The sequence below is a fragment of the Cucurbitaria berberidis genome, assembly GCF_010015615.1.
Source record: "Cucurbitaria berberidis CBS 394.84 unplaced genomic scaffold K460scaffold_6, whole genome shotgun sequence".
NCBI lineage: Eukaryota > Fungi > Ascomycota > Dothideomycetes > Pleosporales > Cucurbitariaceae > Cucurbitaria > Cucurbitaria berberidis.
Window position 1 is genome coordinate 1,538,915 of NW_024468940.1, and position 16,600 is coordinate 1,555,514.

The 16,600-nt window shown below is 54.5% G+C and overlaps 7 protein-coding genes across 7 annotated transcripts; 3 read left to right on the forward strand and 4 right to left on the reverse strand.

Annotated features, from left to right (window-relative positions):
• Window positions 1–2,060: 2,060 nt before the first annotated feature.
• K460DRAFT_410565 (uncharacterized protein) lies at window positions 2,061–3,178 on the forward strand (the record flags this gene model as incomplete). The annotated part of the gene is made up of 2 exons (XM_040937389.1): window positions 2,061–2,582; window positions 2,645–3,178. The coding sequence occupies 2 exons, from the start codon at window positions 2,061–2,063 to the stop codon at window positions 3,176–3,178; spliced, it is 1,056 nt and encodes a 351-aa protein (XP_040783738.1).
• A 13-nt stretch (window positions 3,179–3,191) lies between these two features.
• On the reverse strand, window positions 3,192–3,967 carry K460DRAFT_371186 (uncharacterized protein). The gene is made up of 3 exons (XM_040934298.1): window positions 3,890–3,967; window positions 3,687–3,779; window positions 3,192–3,500 (listed from the first exon to the last, which is right to left on the reverse strand). The coding sequence occupies exons 1-3, from the start codon at window positions 3,906–3,908 to the stop codon at window positions 3,403–3,405; spliced, it is 210 nt and encodes a 69-aa protein (XP_040783739.1). The 5' UTR covers window positions 3,909–3,967; the 3' UTR covers window positions 3,192–3,402.
• A 769-nt stretch (window positions 3,968–4,736) lies between these two features.
• K460DRAFT_322136 (MFS sugar transporter-like protein) lies at window positions 4,737–6,987 on the forward strand. The gene is made up of 4 exons (XM_040930506.1): window positions 4,737–5,221; window positions 5,273–5,613; window positions 5,664–6,422; window positions 6,473–6,987. Exons 1-4 carry the CDS (start codon window positions 5,187–5,189, stop codon window positions 6,850–6,852), a joined length of 1,515 nt encoding a protein of 504 aa, XP_040783740.1. The 5' UTR covers window positions 4,737–5,186; the 3' UTR covers window positions 6,853–6,987.
• A 727-nt stretch (window positions 6,988–7,714) lies between these two features.
• On the reverse strand, window positions 7,715–9,539 carry K460DRAFT_295806 (phosphoglycerate mutase-like protein; the record flags this gene model as incomplete). The annotated part of the gene is made up of 2 exons (XM_040929587.1): window positions 7,715–8,831; window positions 8,893–9,539. 2 exons carry the CDS (start codon window positions 9,537–9,539, stop codon window positions 7,715–7,717), a joined length of 1,764 nt encoding a protein of 587 aa, XP_040783741.1.
• Window positions 9,540–10,396: 857 nt separating this feature from the next.
• On the reverse strand, window positions 10,397–13,196 carry K460DRAFT_371189 (ATP-citrate synthase (ATP-citrate (pro-S-)-lyase)). Its single transcript, XM_040934299.1, has 6 exons — window positions 13,026–13,196; window positions 12,587–12,813; window positions 12,412–12,528; window positions 12,164–12,353; window positions 11,012–12,107; window positions 10,397–10,957 (listed from the first exon to the last, which is right to left on the reverse strand). The coding sequence occupies exons 2-6, from the start codon at window positions 12,754–12,756 to the stop codon at window positions 10,524–10,526; spliced, it is 2,007 nt and encodes a 668-aa protein (XP_040783742.1). The 5' UTR covers window positions 12,757–12,813; window positions 13,026–13,196; the 3' UTR covers window positions 10,397–10,523.
• Window positions 12,718–13,599, reverse strand: K460DRAFT_371190 (uncharacterized protein). Its single transcript, XM_040934300.1, has one exon. The coding sequence runs from the start codon at window positions 13,490–13,492 to the stop codon at window positions 12,773–12,775; it is 720 nt and encodes a 239-aa protein (XP_040783743.1). The 5' UTR covers window positions 13,493–13,599; the 3' UTR covers window positions 12,718–12,772.
• A 347-nt stretch (window positions 13,600–13,946) lies between these two features.
• On the forward strand, window positions 13,947–16,314 carry K460DRAFT_371192 (ATP citrate lyase-like protein subunit). Its single transcript, XM_040934301.1, has 3 exons — window positions 13,947–14,406; window positions 14,848–15,062; window positions 15,119–16,314. The coding sequence occupies exons 1-3, from the start codon at window positions 13,966–13,968 to the stop codon at window positions 15,921–15,923; spliced, it is 1,461 nt and encodes a 486-aa protein (XP_040783744.1). The 5' UTR covers window positions 13,947–13,965; the 3' UTR covers window positions 15,924–16,314.
• Window positions 16,315–16,600: the final 286 nt, after the last annotated feature.

The following is a 16,600-nucleotide window of genomic DNA, read 5'->3' on the forward strand; positions in this document are numbered from 1 at the left end:
CTCGTCCTACGTCATAGCCTCATGCGCAGCAGCGGCAGAGGCCAACAGGCAACCCACCAGAAGTGCATGTGTAATAAGGAACTGCCGTGGTGCAGACACAGTTTCAATATCAAATCTAGTTCAAACATGCTAGGGCAATGTGGGTGGTGTGGTGTTGTCGCGCACGCGACGCCTGATGATCACGCCGATCTATGCACATGTGCTCTGGGTGTATTGATTCCTCGCCAGACGTTCGCTAGACTGTGGCAAAAGCCGTTGCGCGTTGCTCGTTGAGTCTATCCACGGCTTGCCTATTCGCGGTCTTCGTTACGGAGAAGTGTGCTTGGAAATCGAAGGAGAAGGAGAGGCGGGGGGCATGCGCAACCCTCTTTACGGTGTCCGGGCTTGGTGCGAGAGTCCTCGGGCGTCGGCAATGCATATGGACCGTCCATTGTTCTGGGCGATGCTATTTTGAGAGAGGGCGCAACGGAAGTCGTGTGTCAGTCTACGGAACTCGTGGGCGGTTGCGTCCGCACACCCAGGCAGACGAGAATGACGGCGGATGTCAGCAGCCGCGGACCAAAACTGCCATCCCAAGTCCTTCCAGACTGTGCAGGCTGTCTCCACTATACGTCATCCCTGCCTTAGCTCCGCCTGTTAGGCTTCCAGACTGTGGGATCGGCGCGCGTTGGACCCTGAAAGAAACTGCGTCAAGCCTCTTTGCCGCGACATGGGCGTCGTCCACATGCTCGTCCAAAAATGTAATGAGGATGTGGCCGATTTAAAAAGTCTGCGCCCGCCCCTGCAGTGTCAAAGTGCTCTTTTGCATAAAATTCCGCCCATTACTCCAAGCGTCCACTGCTTTCCGCTGAGACCTCCCCGCATTCGCTATTCTGCCCTACATCGGCCCTCTTAACGGCTATTCTCACAACACCGCCACAATATCTCAAGCCTGGAACGTTGCACGGTACCCTTCGACGATAAAATCGCATCGACGCGGAGATCTTATCCTCTCTTCGTAGATCATATCATACATCCACGCTCTTAAGACTCCACTAGGTCTATATAGATCTTCACCCTTCACTCGCCTCCAACTATCCACACTCTCCCCTCCCCTCCACACTAGTCCTTTCCTGGCCCACCATCCACTATCCATACAATGAGCTCTCGATTTGTCGAAAACCTCGAAGAGGTTCCCATCACTCATCCACACCTCAATGTCTCGTTAGAAGACATACTCGCTGAGGAGAATCGCAAGCGGTCTGGATCCCACTCATCTGAGACCTCTTCAAATGCCCGGTCCGGAAGCGAGTCAATTCCGAGCCCAACGTCGCCTACCAGCCAAAGCAAAATGGATTCCATCAAGAGAAGAGCATTTACCCTCGGTAGCAGGAAGGGTCGACGGACATCCTAAGCGGTTGGATGCATCGAGATGTTAACGCCATGACATCTCCTGTCTACACCCCATCCACATAACGAATAACGAACATGATACCACCACCACCATGACGACGCAACGACGCAACGACACAACGCCTCTGTCTCATCCAAACTTTGGAAGAGATATACGTTAGCCAGTCACGAGCTCTTGAGCCGTCAACGGCTCTACCTCGCATGAAGAGACGGCCGGACGAGGAGCTCAAGAACCTCTTTATCACCATCTCTATCGTGGCCTTGAACGCAGCGAGTGGAAACATTGCCCAGTTATCGCCTCATTCAGTGGCGAGCGTAGGATGATGAAAAGCTGTGAAGCCGAGCAAGTCAAGAAGACGTGGGGAGTATTGGAAATCTTGCAGGTTCCAAAGAAAGTACGAAGGAGGATACCGAAAACATCGCTCATATTATCTCACTCACACCTCAATCTAATAAATCATTGATGTCTATCACCTAAGACTCTAAATCATCGTGCCATCCATCATGCTTTCCATTCCGACAATTGTCACCCATCGTCACTGCCAGCACCGTACATACCTCAACCTTGTCGCGAGATTCTTGTTTGCGAATCTATCGTCTTCTCCGCGCTCTCTTCTCAATAAATTATCACCTATCCGCAAACACCCTGCACATCATCAAGCCCGCACATGACTACCACCAACTCCTCCAACCTCATCGCAACCGTCGAATCCTACCTCTCGCCGTCCCTGACAGTGGGAACAGCGCTCCCAAATGACCTAGCCGCACCCGCGCTCCACCTCATACCCTCGTCGACGCTCACGAAACTGAGGACTTTCGGTCCGGCTCGCGTCAAGGACATGCGCTCACTTGGCCACGCGAAGCAAATCGTCTCTCACATCTCGATTCCAGCTACTGCACAGACGTGCGCCAAGTTCAACGATGCACTGTACGCGGCTATTCGTCTGAATGCGGAGAAGTTTTCGGCTCTTGCCTTGCTACCGAGTGGTGCGGGTGAAGGGAAAGAGGCGGCAAGAGAGCTGCAAAGATGTATCGTCAAGTATCGGTTTGTTGGCGGTGTAATCGGGTTGAGAAGTGGAAGTGAGGGCGAGGGGAGTTTGGTTGAGGGCAGCTTTGAGGAACTGTGGGATACAGCAGAAAAGTATCGAGTTCCCATCGCTTTGAGAGAGATGTGGCCTGCCGGTTCTGAGGTGAGTCCACTCACGGGAAGAAACAAGAAGAAGAAAAGGGGGGAGGCTGATCGATACTACAGCTCCCAAACTACCAGCGTAGCCTCCCCGACACCGCCCTCGGCCCTTTGGTAACACACATCCACACCGCGCACGCTGACCCTTCCCTTCCAATCCTACACCTCTACCTCTCCTCAACGTTCGACCGGTACCCCATCCTCCGTCTAATCCTCTGCCACCCGGGCACTCTCCCCTCACTTCTGCGCCGCATCGAAACCCTCCTCTCCCTCATCCCCTCTGCCGACAAACCGAAAAGATCTTTCCTCGACGTCTGGCAGCACAATCTCTATCTTACCACGGCGGATGCACAGGATCTGAGTACCATGAGGACGTTGCTGGAGCAGATTCCGGTGGATAGGGTGTTGTATGCGAGTAACTACCCGCTAGAGGAGAGGGGGAGGCGATTGATGGAGGATCTGAGAGAGAGTGGGTTTTTGACAAAGGAAGAGTGGGAAAGGGTTGCTTGGGGGAATGCGGAGGTGCTGTTTGGGTTGAATAAAGGGGGTAGTGCTGGGAAAGCTTTGGCTATGAGGTATGGATCACGATCCGCTTCTTGATCAAGAGTTGGGATGACGCTGGCCAGGAACGCGTTGGGTAGATGGCTGTAAAGTGAGCTTCTAAGACACTGACTCGATCGTCTACCATTCCCATGTATGCATGCATTCATTCGTGAGTTATATGAACGCCCTTCCAGATCATGACTCCAAGCCCTTGGTATCTTATGTAAATATCGTCGTGCCTCCTGGTCTGTCGTCCGCAGCCCACAGCCCCGCAAGACCGCTTATTTCTTGCCAGACTTCTTGATGCCTTGTGAGCCGGTGTTGAGAGGGCCCTTGCCCTTGCCGACGCTCTTCGCCAGATCCTCGCGGGCCTTCTTGTCTGCAGCAGCAAAGTCAGTCTCGATTCCTTATAAGTAGTAGCCTGATGTTGAGAGTCGTCGTAGGCAGCAGGTGGGATTTGCAGGGAACTCTGAGCGAGCTTTACAACTCCACTGCTCCACTTCTCTCTTCCAAAGGGTGGAGGTGTAGCGGGGTATCAAGAACGGTCATGGGCGATGGGACGTACCAGCTGCTAGCTTGGCCTTGTGGGCGATATCATCCTCATCGAGTTCCTGGGCCTTCTTCTTGGGCTTCTTGTTGTGGATGGGGTTGGTACCAGCTGCGTTTCTTCCGTGTCAGCCTTCCGCACATTTCTTCTCCGCGCTGCATCGATCTAGCAGCGCATCCTGGCTATCGCCCACGGGGTATGTGTATAGATAGACGGCTTACCTCCTTGTCCTGAAACCATCTTGAAGATAGGGGGATTTGTTTTGCGGCGTCGAAGAAGTGGCAAAAGTTTATTATTTGCAGGCGTGAGGAGTGGTGGTTTGCGGGCGGTGAGAGCGGCAGAGGGGTCTCGACGCTGAGCCGGGAAAAGTGGGATGCGCCACGGGGTGGCTGATGCCCACGTGATAGGTGGCTCAGGGTTGACCCCGTGATACACCCCGTGATGAAATACTCCGCAATAGAACCGTGATACAGTAGACGGCTCCGTGATTAACCCGCAATCATCGTGGAGATTTGCTCATTTCCGTGTCGGCGGACTTGATGGTAGATCGTGTCGAAGGTGCTATACCTGAGTCTCTAGTCGTGACAATGCATGGTTCGCACCCACCCTTCAATCGCTGGCACTTTCGCGCCGACTCGATTGTTGAGAACAAAGAAGCCCACCTGGACTCCACCAGCTGGCGGCCAACAAGCGATAACCCTCCTCCAGCATGATTCATAAGCACCGAGCCTTATCGCGAACATGTGTCATGATGCAGTAATGCAGCAACAAGATACTTCACATGAGCGTGCCTGTCGTCCGATCGCCCAGTCGTCGAGGACATGAAATCAAGAGAACCCAGTCAGCAGCCAAAAGCTTTGCTTCGCCGCATCTCCTTCTTGTCAAAGCTTATTGTGCTACCGCCGTGGGGAGGGAGTACTACTACCCCATGTGGTGAATATCTCCGCCAATCCTGGCTCCGCACCGCTAGCTGCGCAGACTAAAGACGACTTCGGCACCGCCCGAGCCCAAACAGACCGCTTCCTCAGCTCATAGCTCGTATCCCCCTCATTCGTGGAAAATCAGAGCAGCGCCATTCCATCCATAATGTGGAGTGGCTTCATCACAAGCGGCGTAGTCTGGGGCCCCAGATTCAGTGCGGAGGAGTGTGGGCAGAGGAAGGGAAGCCCAGGCTTGGATGCATTGGGGCTAAAGCAAGCTTTTGCGGCGGCATTGGCAAGATGATTCGTGGTGAATATTGTTGATGAGGCGTGGATGCACGAGGCCAGAATCCTGGGACTTGGTCCTGGCGTCCCGAGCCCATGGGGATGACAAGCATGAATCGCATGATAGCGTGCTGGCCGTGCGGGTCCAACGGCTGTATTTATACTGGCATTGTTTCTCCGCTGTTTCGATCTTGCTCACCTACGATACTCTCGCTGTGTCCTCTGCGGAGTTCAATTCAAGTCGAAGTTCTTTGTCGACTCTTCACCCATCTCCATTATCCATTGAGAGGAGCTTCGAAGCACCATCGTCAACATGGTGGCACCGACCGGAAAGAGAGTGTACAACTGGTAGGCTTACTCTACGTTTGCCCTGAGTGGAACGATACTAACATATCCAAGGTACATCTCCCTCGTTGCCGCATCATGCATGGTCCTCTACGGTTATGATGCCTCCGTGTTCAACGCCCTCCAGAATTCGGATCACTGGAAAGCCTATTTCAACCACCCCGACGCCAACATCATCGGAGCAATCAACACTGCTTACACAGTTGGTGCTGTCGTAGCCGGCTTCTTCATGGGCGGACCCCTCGCTGATTATGCCGGACGACGAGTCGGTATGGCCACTGGCGCGATATTGGTCATCATCGCAACCTTCATGCAGACGTTCGCCCCTCGTGGAAATATTGGTGTCTTCATTGCTGGCCGCGTCGTCATTGGAATAGGTCAGGGTCTTGCTTTGAGTAAGTGGCATCTTCCTGTAGCGCATGGCCAAGTACTAATCGTTATGTAGCTGCTGGTCCTATCTACATTGGCGAGTTGGCTCCACCTGAGATCCGAGGAAAAATCATGTCGTTCTGGCAGATGTTCTACTCGGTCGGGTCCTTCATTGCATACTGGGTCTCGTATGGCACCCTGAAGCACCCCAAGAAGCTCGGAGAGTGGGACTGGAAGATGGTTGTCATATTCCAGATCCTCATGCCGCTTATCATTCTGTCCCAAGTCTTCTTCATCCCGGAGTCTCCTAGATGGTATGTTCAGAAAGGACGCAACTATGAAGCGGCCCGCGCAGCCCTGCTCCGTGTTCGCGATACCGAGGAAGAGGTCGAGGAAGAACTCACAACCATCCGCGAAGCTATCGAGTTCGAGGCCGAGGCCATCTCGAGCGGTTACTCTGCGCTCTGGAAGGACAAGTCTGTCAGGAAGAGGATGTATATTGCCATGATCATCAACGCTGGCCAGCAGATTACCGGACAAGGAACGCTCAACTCATACAGCTCCCTCATTTACAAGAAGGTCTTCAAAGACCCCAACACCATCGCTCTTATCAACGCTCTCAACGCCACTTTCAGTATCCTCTTCACACTCAATGCTACTTGGACAGTCGATCGCTTTGGCCGCAAGTTCTTGTTCATCGCCGGAGGTATTGGCATGGGTATCTGCATGCTCATTGCCGCCACCGTCGAGACACAGACGCCTTCACCCGGTGGAGCCAAGACGCATCCAGTTGGAATCTCCATTGTCTTCATCATGTTTCTGTTCGCCTTCTTTTGTAAGCCCACAACCCCCCTATATATCCTTTCTCAGGCTAACAACATCTAGATAAACCCTCCTGGGGCGCAACCGTGTGGATCTTTACCGCGGAGATTTTCTCTATGAACGTTCGAGCGCAGGCCGTCGGCATGTCCTCGCAGACGCAGAACGTTGCCAACTCCATCGTCCAGCAGTTCTTCCCCCTCTTCCTGGCGAAGGAAGGTTTCTATGCCTTCTACATGTTCGCTGGCATCAACTTCCTCCTCGCTGCTTTTGTTTGGTTCTTCGTACCAGAGACCAAGAAGGTATCGCTAGAAGAGATGGATGCCATGTTTGGCGGCGCCAACCATGTTGTTGAGGGAGCGGCGATTGAGCACAAGGATGCATCAAGGCATCACAGTGTTGTTGTTGACCCACAGGAGAAGACCATCACCGAGAGGAGAGAGTAAGGCAATGTTCACGACTTGATGTCGTACGATTGATCAATGAATGGTTATAGTTTAGTCGCGCTATGGTACATGGTTTAATATACTACTTGCCTACCTCTGTATGACATTCTTAAGCTTGATGCAATATTGTTTGATACCCTCTTCCACAGTAGGTAGGTCTTCCGTTGAATCTGGTTCAGTTTCTTTCTAGATGTAGAATATCTTGCTAATGTCTCCCTCTCTAATACTAATTCACAACGCAGCCAGGTTTGACAGCACAGGCGTCCCTGCGCTCCGGAGCTAGCGTGAGCATAGCCACGAAACCGTGTCTGCGGTGGGTCGTAGGGAGTGGGTGTCTTGACCCTTAGACCACGCGTCCTTTTTGTATTGCGTTTGGTTGATGGAGCGACGGGTCGTTGCGAAGTGTACATATGGAATTGGAGGGAGGAAAGATGAGAGGGGATGGGTGAGTGAGTGATAGAGAGATGCGGAGCACGGTGGATAGTAAAACTCACGGACAAGAATGAATTGCTTGAAGGATATGAAGGAAAGGGATATCAGTTACATATCACTAATGCCATAACCTCTCACACACACAGCACTTGTTCAATGTATAACGTCCTCGATATTCGTAGCGAGTGTGACATAGTGGTCCTAAAACATGACAGAAAGGAGAAAAGAAAAAGGCCCAAAAGGCCGGGTATCAAGATCGTACGAAGTGAAGGCGCGGCCCATAACCTTCCCATCCCATCCCATATTACCTCAAGTATAAAGAAAGTCCACCATGATTTCATGTCGCGAGAGAGTGAGCATAAAAAGTCCGCAAGCGCCCGCGTACAAACACAAACAAGCATCCTCGAGCCACTGCGATGCAATACCACGCTTAGACGCGCTCATGCGGTTGCACAGGCTGACCCGCAACAGCATCAATAGCATCAAAACTGCCGCGCCGACTCTGATCCGCAAAATCCCCAGATGGCTGAGGCCCCAACTCCTTCTGCCTCAACTCCCAGCTGCCCACTCTCTCATGCCCCTTCTTATCACCGCCGGCACCACCGCCATTCACAAAGCTAATCCCCGCCGGCGCAGCCGCGTTCTGCGCAAGACTCAAGTCCGGATCCGAAGCCAACTTGGCCGAGCCCTTGAACCCGCCGAGATCAGCCTGCTTGGAGCGCGGGTTGCGGTGGAAACGCACGCCGGCAAGGAGCATGGCGAGAGCGAAGAGAAATCCCGCGACGGCGAGGGTGACGATAGCGCCAATGATGCCCGCTACAGTGGGCGAGAGTTTCGATTTGTGGTGCTGGCCCGGCAGAACGAAGGACACATTCGGATTGTCGACGCCCCAGCAGAACAGGCTTGGGCTCGCACACGTGCCGCACCACTCCGTCAGCGTGCTGACGCTGATCTTGGCAAACATGTCCTTGAACTCCTTCCACGGCATGTCCGTCCTAGACGGGCCGTTGCCGAAGATAGGGAAGGCCATCATCTGGTTGTTCTCGTACTCTGTGCCGTTGTGGAAGTAAAAGCGTACCCAGAGGTCATCTTTGTTCGTGGGGAAATCAACGTTGTCGCCTGTGCTGAAGAGTTCAAAGACCATGGCTGAGCCAAAGGGCGGCATGGAGCGGAAGTCGTGGTCGTGGGAGTCGGCTTTCATGAGTGACATGAGCGACATCATGGGCTCTTGCTCGCCTACGTAGAATGTGAGCGGGTAGGAGAAGTCTGTCGTGTCGCCGCCGCTCGTTTTATCCGTGACGAGCTTTTGAAATTGATCGAGGATGGCGGCTGCAAGCGTTTTGCCAGCTATGGCCCGGTTGTCGTTGTCGGTTGACGACGACGACGTGTTGCCGTAGAGGTACCATGCTTCTTGGTCCGCGAGGTGGCGGATCTTGTCGTAGACACCGTCGTATGTGGAGTCATTTGCGAGCCTGCGGTAAATAGTCGAATTATGGGCGTATTGGTAGGCAAGATAATCTGCAATTTCATAGGCAGATATATAGTCGCTATTACCATAGTCAATTACTGCTCTGTCTCATTCCGAGTAAAAACCAAGGATAAACTTACAGCTGGTCACTCTTCAGATTGCCCTCGAACCAGTCCACACTCAGATTCTTGTAAAAATCTTTATTCGCAGCTTTCGTCTCCAAAAACTCATCAGTCGTGAAATACATCATCGCTTCCTTTTGCGCCACGGGGCAATTCTGCGCTCCTGCTATGTAGATTGAATCCGGGTCGAGCTGGCTCGAGGTCTTGACGCTTGCATACTGATAGCCATTGAGCGGATAGTCAATCGCCCTCCCATCGGCAAGGAGGCCAGACGCATCGCCTGTTCCATTTCCGAGAGCACGCGGGGGATACAGTCCCTGCATGAAGGCTTGTGCAGATGCCACCAGATACTCCGTATCCAGTGTTTTGACCAGAATTTGCTCATTGTTCAAAACGTTTGGCGACATTCCCGCAATGTGCTCTTGGCCGAGGCTGCTGGGCGATTGGCCGGTGATGTATCTTGTTCGGAAGTTCTGTCCCAGCGTGTACATTTGGTTTGCTCCCAAAGCGCTGAGGACGGAAGGGCCAGGACGAATGATGGGCGTCCGCTCTCCGGTGCGCATGAAGACGAAGGAAGCGTGTGGGTGATACGCATTGTTGTCCTGCTCTTGAGCACCGACAAGCCAGGCCGAAGCCAGAGCTGTGACAGCAGCGAGCGCGAACATGATGGTAGGTCGGTAGTGTTTTGTGGTAGCAGCAGTAGTAGTAGTAGTGGTAGCTCAACACCAAGGCACACTATGTGAGGCAGCTGGAGAGAGGAGAGCGCCTCTACTTATTCTTCCCGCAACGACAAGCTTGCATGCAGCACCTCCAGGGCATCGAGGCATGCTAGCGGGCTTATCATGCCCGCGCCGCACAAAGAGGCCCCCAATACGAAAGCCGGCGCATAGGAGGCCAAGGAGTGAATAGCGTGGGATCAGCCCCGAGCTCTCTAGCAGCTGCATACTGCGCCCTGGGTGCGGCGGGGTAGCTGCAGCCCACTTTGACCGTCACGGCATCGCAGCTGCTTCTGTCGTCTTGCTCAAGAAATTGCTTGGCCTGCACGGTATCTTGAGCAGTGCCCAACAAAGGAATTGCATTCCATTGTAGTCGCACCGCATCCGACGTCTGTCGTGTTCAACACCACCAAATTCTCGGAATCGAAGGCCGGCCTGTCAGTCACGTCAGTTGCGGCACAGTTGGGGTTGACACAAGAGGAGGAGGCTGGGAGCGGGGTGTATGCATGGTTAGCCGCCCAGAGGATATCCCACCGCCCCCAAGCCCAGCTCAAGTACCAATACTGGCCAACAGAAGACGTCATGCGCCCAGATATACAGAGAAAATGAAACCTGCAGGGGAAATGGGATACGAACAAGGTCCTGTACCTGCATGGTTGCAGTTGTGCGCGCTCATGCATGCTGTTGTGCATTGCCCTGCTGCAAGACAGTCACGCTCGTTGTTCACCAACTTGGCCTCAGGACATCATCATGTGTACTTGTTCGTGACATTAAATACTATACTTCCGCCCACAGCAAACGGATATTGCTACAATGGCCCCATAAGTCTGTGTGAGAACTTGGTACCGCGCTCAAAACGTCTGTTCAGGTCGTGCTATCAAGCGACCAAGAACCGGATATCATCTTGCCCCCTCCCTTTTCCTCAGACTCGCTCTACAAGCTGACCTCGACACGACCCTCGTTACCTGGCGCACCACCAGCCAGCGAAGGCAGGAGGTACGTAATGTCGTCCCAAGGATGCCTGTAGAGACCAGTGCGCAGCCTCTTCTGGTCAAGGAAATGGGCAATCAGACCGATACTTCGGCCAAGAACAAAGAGACCGTTGAGCACACCCATCTTCAGGTAGTCCTCGGCCTCCTCGTTGGTGAAAGCACCGCCGTTACGGACCAGGTCCACAAAGCAGACAGCAATGCAGCCGTCGACGTTGAGGATGAGGTTGTCCTTCTTGGACGTTGTCACCGACTCGACGGCAAGGGCATAGTCGAGCAGCTTGGTGCTGGGGAAGTTCTTCTTGACGTACTCCTTGACGAGCTCGACACGAAGATCGGGGTTGTTGCGGGATTTGATCCTGTGGCCGATACCGGGGACTGCCCTGCGTTAATACCCGTATAATTTTGGATCTAAAAAATTGCATCACTTACTCAGCTTATTCTCTTTCCTCATGCTGTCAACAAAGTCACGAGGGCTGAGACCCTTGTCAAAGGCCTTGCTGAACTCCTCAGCGGCGCCATCGAGCGCACCACCGAAACGCGAGCCAATGGTCAAGAGACCAGAGACCAGGGCACTGATGAGATCCTTGCCAGCACGGGTGGTGATGATGGTGTTCATAGCACCAGACACAGCGGGGCCGTGATCGGCAGTCAACATGAGCACCATTTCGAGGAAGCGACTGGCGTAGGTGGGCAGGCGGCGGCGGAACCAAAGAAGAGACATGACACCACCGATGCCAATCTCCTCCCTGAAGACGTCAGAGATTGGCATACCAGCGTACAGCAGCTCTTGGCCACGGTCGTCGGAGATGGTGGAGATGAAGGCAGCAGGCTTTCGGATAAGACCCAGCTCCTGTGCCCACGAGTAGTCAATGGGAATCTTGGGAACCACTGGCTCAGGCTTGGGCTTGATGGTGCCGTCCTTGAGCAGCGTCTGGTAGACCTCAGCAAGGGTGCCAGGCAGCTCCTCGAATGTCTCGGGCACGTGGAAGCCAGCATCTCTCATAGACTTGTTCTTGGTCGCCGCAGTCTCGAGCTGAGAGTTGGCGAAGGAACCAGCGTGACCGAACTGGACCTCGGTCTTGAGCAGGCCAGCGACGGTACCAATAGCCCAGGCAACAATTGGCTTGGTGACCTCGCCAGACTTGACTGCCTCAATGACACGGTATTCCTCAACACCACCGACCTCACCGAGCAGCACAATGACCTTGCAGTTGGGGTCGGACTGGTAGCGGAGGACGTGGTCGATGAAGGTGGTACCCGGGTATCTGTCACCACCAATGGCAACACCCTCGAGCACACCGTCTGTGGTGTTTGCGATGATGTTGTTCAGCTCGTTGGACATGCCACCCGACTTGGAGACGTAGGAGACGGAGCCGGGGCGGTAGAGCTTGGAGGCCACGATGTTGTCCATCATGCCACCAGTGTTGCCGATCTTGAACGAGCCAGGCTTGATGCCTCCCACGGTGGCGGGGCCGATGATGGTGATGCCCTTCTTCTGGGCAACATGCAGAATTTCCCTGGCGCGCTGGTGATGGTCAGCATTACAACTCAAACACTTTGTTTTGTTCAAAGTAAACTTACTCGCTCGGGCACTCCCTCAGCGATAATGGCAATGGACTTGATCTGCGGGAACTCCATCAACTCCATGGTGGACTGGAAGACGGAGCGCGACGAGGCAAAGTTGACAACCGTGTCGACATCGCTGTGCTTGCCAATGGCCTTCTCTACCGTCTGGTAGACGGGCAGCAGCGTCTCGCTGGTTCCCCAGTACCTGCCAAACACTGTTAGCCATGCGCATGCACGGGGGAGGCGCGTTGCTTGGCACGCACATTTTGCTAACGAATTGACCGCCGAATGTGTAGATGATGCCGGCAACGGAGGGCTGCTTGCGCTTGCAGATGAAGTCGAAGTCGAGCATGCCCTGCACGGCACGGGGCTGTAGTCCACTATTCGCACCGTGTTAGAGCTTGCTTGCTTTCTGTTGGGAGTTGTGGTGCCGCTTACTAGACGAAGCAGCGTGTCTTGGGGTGGAAGAGCGTGTGGGCCGCGGGCGGGCTCAATGGCCGGCTGGGGGCAGCGAAACGACGGATGTTGTCGTTGGGGGTGAGGCCATCGCTGGACGAGGTAGCGGCTTGCTGGGGCGTAGTGCCGTTGACGGGCGCTGCGGAGGGCATCGTGGCCAGCTGTGCGTCAATTGACGGTCGGGAACTGGGAATTTGGCAGAGAAGGGTCTATGTGCGCAAAGGCGTCAGCTTGGCTCAGAATCTCGCACAGCGTGGTTGTGCTGGACGTAGGGTTGTTGGTGCTGGCTGACGTGAGGGCTGCGAAAAGCGGCAGCGGAAAAAAGTGGGTGGAGCTGGGTGGGCTGGCACGCGAGATGGGCGGCAGGTGGGATGGACGTCGACGAGGCAGGAGCAGGAGCAGGAGCAAGAGGGAGACTGACCTTATGGATGCAATGCCGGGGCTGGGGGGCAGAGCAGAGGGCTTGGATGGAAGAGGAGAAGGTTGCGAGGAGGAGAGCTGCGAATGTTCCCGAAGTTTTGGGAGCTGCAGTGTATTCTTTTGGCGGTGTTGAGGTCCCTGCTCGACTATTGCGTTGTTGGGCGCCGCGCTAAGCCACAACCTCCGAGCGGTGTAAACTGGGGAGCCGTGTGTGTGTGTGTGTGTGTGTGTGTGGTTAATTGCGTCTCGGAGTGCGGGCAGGGGCAATCGAGGCTGCTGAGGCTGCTGAGCGCGTGTGTGGTGCTGGCCTGAGGGCGTGTTGAGCCGTCCCGACACTCTCTTCTCTTCTCTGCCCTCGTTGAGGCCCTCTCCGTTGTCGCGGGGCCCGTCGACAGCTGCTGGTTTACCCCTGGTTGAGGGGCGGCGATGGTGGTTGGCCAGGAATGGGCCGAGTGCCTTAGTCTGCATTGCCCGTCCCAACCCTGCAACCCCAAGCTCAACGCAACGCAAAAAAACATCAGACCGCTGTTCCCCAAGGTCCCCTCAGTAGCCGTCCTGACCACGCAATCCTCGCCATCCATTCCTCAAAAAAAAAAAGGAGCTCCTCCTCATTTACGTGTCCATCCTCAACCAGATATAGGTACGTCCCAGCAAGCCAGACCGGCATTTTTGCCTCTTCTTGTTCCCCCCTCTTGTACCCGGTGGCCCCCCCCCACCACCTCACCATCTTCCCGATCATCCTCCTCCTCCTGCTCGGACTTCTCACACAAGGCCCCGGTAGCGATATTGCCGGACCTGTCATCGGAAGCCCACACCGCCAAATCTTTTGACTCTTTCTTTCCTCGCAATCATCTTATTGCTGCCTGCCTGTTGCTTCTCAAGCGAGGTTCCCAGTCTCACGTTCGCAGCACTCACCACCTCCAGTTGACCATCCCCCCATAATGTCCGCCAAATCCATCCTCGAGGCCGACGGCAAGGCCATCCTCAACTACCATCTTACGCGCGCTCCCGTCATCAAGCCCACGCCTCTGCCTGCATCTGCGACACACAACGCACCCTCCAAGCTTGCATCGCTGTACTTTGCAGCCGATGCAGACATCAAGGGCGTGCTCGACCAGGCTGAGGCCACATACCCGTGGTTGCTGGTTCCCGGGTCCAAGTTCGTCGCAAAGCCAGATCAATTGATCAAGAGGCGAGGCAAGAGCGGTCTCCTGGCTCTGAACAAGACGTGGGACGAGGCGCGTGCGTGGATCGAGGCGAGGGCTGGACAGCCGCAGCGGGTCGAGACGGTCGATGGCGTCCTAAGGCAGTTCTTGGTCGAGCCGTTTGTTCCCCATCCCCAGGATACCGAATACTACATCAACATCAACTCGGTGCGAGAGGTACGTCCATTTTCAGCCTTTTCTTCTCTTCCAAGTCGTCCTCATTTCTTCATTTCTCCATTTTTCATGTCGTTTGGCAGTCTCCTCCCAAGTATTGGCCAGCTTGCGGAATATTTTTCGCCTGGTGGCTCAGCGGCATTGCTGCCGTTCGAGGGAGCGGGAAGTTGGCTCAAACATGCAGGCGCCCTGCCTGGTTTTGTTGACACCCGGCCGGACGAAGGGAAACCATCCCCGACCCACTTCTGCAAAGCACCTACTATTTGCGATACGCACGTCCACTTTCACATGTTAATTTTTCCGCCTCCCTACCTAATTTCGCCGCTTGATTCGCCTTGTCCAATTTCCTACGCCCTGGTGTTGCGGCTCTTCTCACCTAGGCTTTCCGCTACCTCGCCGTCGCACCAATCATGAAGCATCTGACCGCTAACCCGTCCACTTTAGGGTGACTGGATCCTCTTCACCCACGAGGGTGGTGTAGATGTTGGCGATGTCGATGAGAAGGCTGAGAAGCTGCTCATCCCCGTCGACCTCAGCGAGTACCCTTCAAACGAGGAGATTGCTTCGTCTCTCCTGAGCAAAGTTCCCAAGGGTGTACACAATGTCCTCGTTGACTTCATCTCGAGGTTATACGCCGTCTATGTTGACTGCCAATTCACGTGAGTTGCATCTACCATTGTTGGCTTGCCAACCATCATCTCTGACTTGTTCATAGCTACCTCGAGATCAACCCTCTCGTCGTCATTCCCAATGCGGAAGGCACCTCAGCAGAGGTTCACTTCCTGGATCTTGCTGCCAAGATCGATCAGACTGCTGAGTTTGAGTGCGGTGCCAAGTGGGCTATTGCTCGCAGCCCCGTTGCTCTCGGCATCCCAACTGCTCACATCAAGGATGCTAAGACCACCGTTGATGTCGGCCCGCCCATGGAGTTCCCTGCTCCCTTCGGTCGTGAGATGAGCAAGGAGGAGGCCTACATTGCTGAGATGGATGCCAAGACTGGTGCTTCCCTCAAGCTCACCATCCTCAACGCCACTGGCCGTGTCTGGACTCTCGTTGCTGGTGGCGGTGCTTCCGTCGTCTATGCTGACGCCATTGCTTCTGCCGGCTTCGCCAGTGAACTCGCCAACTACGGTGAGTACTCCGGTGCTCCTACCGAGACTCAGACCTTCCACTACGCCCGAACGGTCCTCGACCTCATGCTCCGCGCTCCTCAACACCCCGAGGGCAAGGTCCTATTCATCGGCGGTGGTATTGCCAACTTCACCAACGTTGCTTCGACCTTCAAGGGCGTCATTCGCGCCCTGAGGGAAGTAGCTGCCCTTCTCGTTGAGCACAAGGTCCAGATCTGGATCCGTCGCGCAGGTCCCAACTACCAGGAGGGTCTCAAGAACATCAAGAACGTGGGCCAGGAGCTTGGTCTTGACATGCACGTATTTGGCCCTGAGATGCACGTTTCGGGTATCGTCCCGTTGGCGCTCGTGCCCGGCAAGACGACTGATATCAAGGAGTTCTCTGGTTAAGCGCGTCGTTTGTATCATAGGTGCCGCAGGTGTAGATTGGGATTGCTCATGATGGCTCACGGCTAGACAAAGAGTTAGGGTGAGGGCGCTATGCATAGTGTGATTGTCTAGACGAATTTGTAACCCTCGTCTCGACTTTGCTTTGCTTGGGAAAGGAGCGGGCGACATAACAATACAAGATTTAATACTTCAACTCTTGAACAGTATGCATCAGCGAAGCGTGGTAAACATACTGTGCGCTAAGCAATGTGGATGCCCATGTTTGTTAGTCATTTGTGTTAATAGTTTGTAAAGCTAAGAACTAGCGGGGGATGGTTCGCCATTGTTTCGCATTGAAGCATGTTCTGTCAATAGCAGGGTAGTGGTAAATAGCCGTCCGTCTAGCTCCAAATGCGAATGCGAATCCGCAGTCCAGGTGAGGGTTTCTCCACGTCTGTGGGCGACCCCACTATGGTGCGTTCCACCTTGTCGGGAGATTGGCTGGTGGGCATGGCTTGTGAGAGGGAACTTCTCCAGTGGTTTGGTGAAGGGATTGAGCCTCAGGGTTCGGTGACGTATGTAATGGCCGTTGGGAACTGTGTGCGTGCACTCTCTGCCTGCGCTCCGCCTTATTGATTAGCGGGCAGCGGCACAGGTGGAGAAAGGATCCAACGATCCAACCAAGGACCTCAGTGCCG

Excerpts from the sequence above, each read along its gene's own strand:
- K460DRAFT_371186 (XM_040934298.1), bottom strand. Across the intron at positions 3,501-3,686 it reads CAAGGCCAAGCTAGCAGCTG|ACAAGAAGGCCCGCGAGGAT; the intron begins GTACGTCCCATC and ends TTGCTGCTGCAG.
- K460DRAFT_322136 (XM_040930506.1), top strand. The coding sequence starts at position 5,187 with ATGGTGGCACCGACCGGAAAGAGAGTGTACAACTG. Across the intron at positions 5,222-5,272 it reads GGAAAGAGAGTGTACAACTG|GTACATCTCCCTCGTTGCCG; the intron begins GTAGGCTTACTC and ends AACATATCCAAG. Across the intron at positions 5,614-5,663 it reads AGGTCAGGGTCTTGCTTTGA|CTGCTGGTCCTATCTACATT; the intron begins GTAAGTGGCATC and ends ATCGTTATGTAG.
- K460DRAFT_371189 (XM_040934299.1), bottom strand. The coding sequence starts at position 12,756 with ATGCCCTCCGCAGCGCCCGTCAACGGCACTACGCCCCAGCAAGCCGCT. Across the intron at positions 12,354-12,411 it reads GGTCAATTCGTTAGCAAAAT|GTACTGGGGAACCAGCGAGA; the intron begins GTGCGTGCCAAG and ends AGTGTTTGGCAG. Across the intron at positions 10,958-11,011 it reads GAGGAAAGAGAATAAGCTGA|TCCCCGGTATCGGCCACAGG; the intron begins GTAAGTGATGCA and ends AACGCAGGGCAG.
- K460DRAFT_371190 (XM_040934300.1), bottom strand. The coding sequence starts at position 13,492 with ATGCAGACTAAGGCACTCGGCCCATTCCTGGCCAACCACCATCGCCGC.
- K460DRAFT_371192 (XM_040934301.1), top strand. The coding sequence starts at position 13,966 with ATGTCCGCCAAATCCATCCTCGAGGCCGACGGCAAGGCCATCCTCAAC. Across the intron at positions 14,407-14,847 it reads ACATCAACTCGGTGCGAGAG|GGTGACTGGATCCTCTTCAC; the intron begins GTACGTCCATTT and ends CGTCCACTTTAG. Across the intron at positions 15,063-15,118 it reads TATGTTGACTGCCAATTCAC|CTACCTCGAGATCAACCCTC; the intron begins GTGAGTTGCATC and ends ACTTGTTCATAG.